The 6,938-nt window shown below is 38.1% G+C and overlaps 1 protein-coding gene across 1 annotated transcript; it reads right to left on the bottom strand.

Annotated features, from left to right (window-relative positions):
* Positions 1-5,323: 5,323 nt before the first annotated feature.
* On the bottom strand, positions 5,324-6,322 carry LOC123794603 (olfactory receptor 9K2). The gene has a single exon (XM_045800763.2). It carries the CDS (start codon positions 6,263-6,265, stop codon positions 5,324-5,326), a length of 942 nt encoding a protein of 313 aa, XP_045656719.2. The 5' UTR covers positions 6,266-6,322.
* Positions 6,323-6,938: the final 616 nt, after the last annotated feature.

The following is a 6,938-nucleotide window of genomic DNA, read 5'->3' as shown; positions in this document are numbered from 1 at the left end:
CTACTGGCCTCACCCAGAAACCTCCTCATAAAGCCAGGGTGTCACTCTGAGAGAACTGGGCCACTGCTCCTGGTTTTACCCAGAATGAAAGGCAGGCCATAGTAACAGAGGGCTCCGAAGCTCCCCTCAAGTGACCTGACGTTATTTGGAACAATAATGTTTTTTGTGTCTTTGTGGGAAAGTTCAAGCATGAGGGACTCTCAAACACAATACACATCTGGTGAACAGCAGTTACGAGAGGTTGGTAGCTCCACAGAGCAACAAGCTAACTGAGGACCAACTAGAAGTCTACCAGAGAACCAGGGAAGGACACAACAAAGCAGGCCCTCCTAGGGTTGGAGCAAACCTCAAAGACTGGCCTTAAAGACTATCCTTGCAGAGGGGACCAAAACAATTGGATAGTAAAGGTATGAAAGATAATAAGGAAATATATGTCCCATAATGTTTTCAAAACAATAGAACAAGAAGAATTAGTGGAGTCGCTCTGCTGGGTGAAAACCTACAAAGGCACATCACTCAACAAAATCATCAGGGGAGGACACGGCCAAGTTAGCCCAATAAAACCACTGCCACCCCAGTGTATGCACAAGCCTAAGCTTATGCCTCTGAGGTGACACAGAGTGCTTCTCAGTGCAAAGAGATTTCAATAATATAGTCAAAAAATAAACAAGCAAAAACCAAAAATATAGAAATTATTTCAAAAACATATTCTGGAGTTTAAAGGTACAATAACTGAAAAACGTTGTAGAGTGAGAATCATGCAGTATGTACCCTTTTCAGTTTGCTTCTTTCACTTAATAATGTGCATTTACAGCTCCCTCATGTCCTTGCACAGCTTGAAAGGTTTGGCTCGTTTCTTTTTAGTGCTGAGTATTATTCTGTTGTCTGGATGTAGCACAGTTTATCATTCATTCGCGATTCGTAGGCAGGTTCTTGTGCGGACAGGAGTTTTCAACTTGTTTGGGTAAATATCAAGGAGCACAATTGCTGGATTATATACTAAGGGCATGTTGAGTTTTGTGTGACACGGAAAAACTGTCTTCCAAAATGGCTGTACCACTTTGCATTCACATCAGCAATGAGTAAGGACTGCTGTCCCTCCACACCCTTGACAGCATTTGACATAGTCAGTGGCTTTGATTTTGGCCATTCTGATAGGTGTGTAGTAGTACACTGGTTTTTTTTCTATTTGTTTGTTTGTTTTTTAATTAAGGCGTTAATTTTTATAGAAGTTTAAGGTATAGAGATCTATCATGTACCCTTGCCCCCACGCACACATACCTTCGTCCATTGTCAACACCCCCCACCAGATTAGTACGTTTATTACAACTGATGAACCTATCGTGGCACCCACTGTCACCCAAAATCCCCAGTTTACTCAAGAGTTCACCCTTGCTATTGTATGTGTTAGGGTTTGGACAAATATAAATGGTGTATCCATAATGATAGCATCATAAAAAGTGTTTTCAGTGTCCTAAAAATCTTTTCTCCTTTGCTGTTCATCTCTCCCTCCACCCACAGCCCCTATCAACCACTGATCTTTTTCCTCACTCTACAGTTTTGCCTTTTATAGAAGGTCATAAAGTTATAATCATACAATAGGTACTCTTTTCGGATTGGCTTCTTTCACTCAGTAATAGGTAATTAAGATTCCTCCTCGTCTTTTCACAGCTAGATAGTCTAACTTTCAGCACTAAATGGTGTTTTATCCCCCAGATATATCATGGGCTATTTATCCATTCACTTACTGAAGGAAACCTGGTTGCTTCCAAATTTTGGCAATTATGAATAAAGCTGCCATAAAATTCCATGTGCTGGTTTTGGTATGGACATAAGTTTTCAACTCCTTTGGATGAATATCAGGCAGCCTAATTCCTACATCATAGATCAATAAGACTGTGTTTAGTTTTCTAAGAAACTGCCAAACTGTCTTCCAACATAGCTGTACAATTTTGTAGCACCCACTAGCAATCTATAAGGGTTCCTGTTGCTCCACATACAATTATTTAATGTCAGCATTTTGCATTTGGGTTATTCTGACAGGTGCATAGTAGTATCCCATCATTGTTTTATATCATATTCCCTGATTATGTATGATGTGAAGCACCTTTTTGTGTGTTTATTTGCCATCTGCATATCATTTTGAGTGAGGTATCTGTTAAGGTCTTTGTTCCATTTTTTAATAAGGTTGTTTTCTTATAGTTGAGTACTAAGTATTCTTTACATATTTTGGATATCCTTCATCAGATATATTTTCTATATACTTTCCCCTAGCCACTGTCTTTCCTTCTCAATCACTGATAATATCATTCACAGAGCAGAAGTTCTTAGTTTTAGTGAAGCTCAACTTATCAGTTATACTTTTCACGGATTGTGCCTTGGTGTTGTATCTCAAAAGGCATTGCCAAACCCAAAATCATCTGGATTTCTCCTATGTTATCTCCTAAGAGTTTTAGAATTTTGTGTTTTACCGTTTGACCTAGTTTTTGTGAATGGTGTAAAGTTTATGCCTGTTCTCTCATTTTTGCATGTGGATGTCCAACTATCCCAGCACTCTTTATTGAGCAACCTACCTTTTCTCCATTGTATTATTTTTGCTCCTTTGTCAAAAATCAGTTGACTCCGTCGATGTGGCTCTATTTTAACTTTCTAAATTCTGTTCCATTATTCTATTAGTTTATTCTTTTACGATACCAATTATCTTGATTATTGTAGCTGTATGGTTGTGTATAGGTGAAGTTGTATAGTCTCAGTCCTCTGATTCTGTTCGTCTCCTACCATATACTGCTGGCTTTTCTGGTCTTTTACCTTTTCATATAAACTTCACTTTAATATCTGAAGTTTGTCAATAACCAAAAAATAACTTGCTGGAATTTTCATCGAGATTGCATTGAATGTATATCTCAGTTGGGAAGAAATGACACCTTGGCGATATTAGTCTTCTTCTCCATGAACCTTCAATGGGTCTCCATTTATCTAGGTTCTTTTTTATTTCTTCCATTAGAATTGTATACCTTTCCTCCTAGAAATCTGGTACATATTTTTTGAAATTCATTCCTAAGTGTTTTATTGGAGGGAAGTGATAATATAAATGGTATTGTGTTTTAATTTTAAATTCTACTTGCTCATTCATGGTATACGGAAACCACTTAACTTTTGTGTATTAATCATGTATCCTGCAACCCTCCTCTATTTCCTATTACTTTCAGGAAGGTGTTTTTGTCAATTCTTTCAGATTTTCTACATAGACAACCATGTCACCTATGAACAAAGATAAAGTTACTCTTCCTTTTCATTCCGTATAATCTTTTACACTAATTGGCTACAGCTGCCACAGCAGAATAACACAGACTGGATACCTTAACCACCATTTTTTTTCTCCCAGTTCCAGAGACTAGAATTCCACGATGAAGGGGCCATAAATAAATATTCTGAGGATTCTCTCCTTGGCTTGCAGATGTCTGCCTCTGGTTTCCTTTTCACATGGTTGTCCCTCAGAGCACATGCAACTCCAGTGTCTCTATGTGTCTCCTAATCTCTTCTTATCAAGACACTGGCCAGACTGTATTAGAACCCACTATAGCAGCCTTGTTTCAAAGGCTCTACCTCCAGCTATTGCCGCATACTGAGATACTAGGAGTTAGGGCTTCGACATATGAGTTGGGAAGACATAATTCAGCCCATAACACTTTTTTTTCCTTTTTGTCTGTTGCATCACTTAAGACTTCCAAACAAATGCTGAAGAGATATGGTGAAGAGGGACATCTTTGGCTGATTCCTGTCTCTTAGTGGGAAAGCTTCTCTTTCAGCACCATTAAATGTAATCTTAGCTGTAGGTTTTTGTAGATATTCATTTTCAAGTTGAGGAAATGTCCCTCTATTCTTATTTTGCTAAGAGTTCCTTTACTTTTTATCTGTTGGTACCATCACCAGAAACATGATACAAGTTCAAAAATGGTGAGAGACACCTCCTTGGTGTACTCCCCTCATACTAGCCAGTTAATCAGTTCTCTGTATCTAATCCACAAATTTTCAAATCAGCATCTTTTCACTTACATTGGTATACTTCAAGCCCACATCAATAACATGAACTGATACAGCAATATACTAACTCCAATCTTACTCCCTTTAAATACAATTTCCACTTAGCCTAAAGACGTTCCCTGATTGCGAGCACCTGCTTTCAGGCACACTACTTTGAAATCTGTATGTTCCTCTTTGGCATAAACATCTATGGATTTGAAGTATCTGTGCAAGGATGTGATTCTCACACTAAATGGTAAGCTCCCTAAAGAATAGGGCTATTATTACACAGTCAATAAAATTACCAAATAAATGAATATTCAGGGGCATAAAGGAGTACACACTATTTTAATGACTAACTTGCTCCATACTTTTATTCAATGTTTTTCACAATAATTAACACAGGAAAAAATGCGTGACAAATCAAACTGAGGGAATGATTGCGTAAAAATGTTTGCAGGTCTCTATCTATCACTTTGGTTCTTTATACTAAGATTTACCAATTAGCAGTGCCTCAGAGCAACCTACAATACCTGACGCATTTGATATAAAATTTTCCAAATTAATGTGTATAGCAAAGATTACTTACTGTTTGTTTCTTATTGTTATTTCTTCCTCTTGATAAAACACACATATCATACTTGATTCAAAATGAAAATTCAATTTAACATGCTAAAAAAGTATTTATTAAATTGGAAAATATAATTTTAAAAAAATCAGGCACTGGGGCACCTGGATGGCTCAGTCAGTTAAGCATCTGACTTTTGGTTTCCACTCAGGTCATGATCTTAGGTCATGAGATTGAGCCCCATGTCACACTCTGTGCTCAGGGGAGAGTTTGTTTGAAATTCTCTCCCTCTGCCTCTGCCCATACTCTCACTCTCTCTCTCTCAAAGAAAAAAAAGAAGAAGAAGAAAGAAGCTGGGCATTATCGTCAGTTATTAGTGATTATGTATAGTGCCAGGAGCAATTTTAAGACAAACACCAGACAAAACATTGTTTACACAGCATAATAACATAAAAAAGTCAAGTTCAGCAGCAAGCCATTAAAATAAATAGAAATCAATTCTGTGAAACAAAGTCATATTTGAGATAGTGTGAGGTTCATCTTGAAAAATGCTCTAATATCCAGGATATCTCCAATATCCAGGACATTCAGGATTAACAGCGTTCCAGGTAACTCACCTGGAAAAAGTTCTGATGGTCTTTTGTATCATGTTCAGAAGAATGATTTTTATTAATGGCCCCAAGGAGTATGACAGAAACTGCCAGAAAATCAAAGGTGGAAAAGAAATAAAAATCAAACAATTATGTTTCTCGTCTCTAGAAGTTTCTTTAGAGCTTCTTTGACATCTTTGTTTCTCAGGGAGTAAATCAAAGGGTTCAACATGGGAGTGACTAAGGTGTAACATAAGGAGGCCACTTTACTCAGCTCAGGAAATCTGTCAGGAGTGAGATACATAAAAAAGACAGCACCATACAATACACTCACAACTCCTAGGTGAGAGCTGCAAGTGGAGAAGGCTTTCTTACGTCCCTCAGACGAGCGTATCTTTAGAACTGTGGACACAATATACAAGTATGAAATAATAATAACTATGATGGTAGGCAAGATAATGATCCCAGATAAGGAGAAAGAAATCATCCTATAGATGAAGGAGTCAGAACAAGATATCCTCTGAAGTGGGCGAGTATCACAGTAAAAGTGGTCAATGGCCCGGGAAGCACAAAAGGACAAAGTAAATGTCATGCCTGTCTGAAGAACTGAGCTGATGCAGCCACAAAAATAGGATCCAGCCACCAACTGAATGCAGAGACGAGTTGACATCTGGACAGAGTAGAGGAGGGGGTTGCAGATGGCAATGAAGCGGTCATAAGCCATGGTTGCCAGGAGAAATCCCTCGGCCACAATAAAGAGGGCAAAGAGAAAGAACTGGGTCATACAGCCTGCAAAGGAGATGGACTTGCTCTCAGACCAGAAGTTGATCATGGCCTTGGGGGCAATAACAGAAGAATAGAAGAGGTCAATGAAGGAGAGGTTGCCTAGGAAGAAATACATTGGTGTGTTCAGCCGTGGATCAGTCATAATAATGGTCATCATGCCAACATTCCCTAGAAGGATCATGGCATACACAAGCAGGAAGAGCAGGAAGAGGAGAGTGTGGAGCTCTGGGCGGACCCTGAAGCCTACAAGAATGAAGTCAGTCACTTCTGAGTGATTGCTTGTCCCCCTCTCACCCATGGCAGAAACCTGCTGAGAGGCACAAGGTAAAATAAACAAATGAACTCTGGGCTTTGATCCTAGCTACAAATAATCATTGCAGAATTAGGACTTATAAACCTATTCTATAGTCATCATTCATTTTTACTTTATAAAATTACTGTGACTTAAATTTAAACCATTGCAACTGATGAAGAATCCAAAAGTTAGTTTTATGTCCCTCTTTCTACAAGTGGTGGAATTAGGTTTTTTTCCTCTGAATCTAATGCAATTCCTTCCCACCCAAATGCATTTGCAAGTATCACTTCTGTGTATGTTTCTGAATCATGATTTATGCAATAAATTCATTGTCATGAAGGAGTAATTGGAAGAGAGCATAAATAATTTAATAGAGAACATTTGAGAAGGAATTACAGTACATACGTCTGGACATATTAGGGGATTCAGTAGCCTACTTTAGGAAAACCTAACTTCGAGTCCTTAATTTACATTAAGGATATAAAGAAAGCAGATATAAAGAAAGTGACTCAATTTCAAAACTACTTAAGAGGTACAATTACTTTGTGATAGTAATGGAAATTTTGAATTTTGATGTAAGTTATTTATTCACTAAAATCAAAGTTGTACACGAACACACACAAACATTATTAAGGCTCAAATGCTAGGACTTCTCTCCCAGATGGGCCTCCATAGC

This window comes from Ursus americanus, chromosome 25 (genome assembly GCF_024610735.1).
Source record: "Ursus americanus isolate L20-20 chromosome 25, mUrsAme1.1.p, whole genome shotgun sequence".
Lineage (NCBI taxonomy): Eukaryota > Metazoa > Chordata > Mammalia > Carnivora > Ursidae > Ursus > Ursus americanus.
This window is presented reverse-complemented; position numbering and strand designations above follow the sequence as displayed.

What these genes read in the sequence shown, in the direction of transcription:
- LOC123794603 (XM_045800763.2), bottom strand. Translation starts at nt 6,265, where the DNA reads ATGGGTGAGAGGGGGACAAGCAATCACTCAGAAGTGACTGACTTCATT.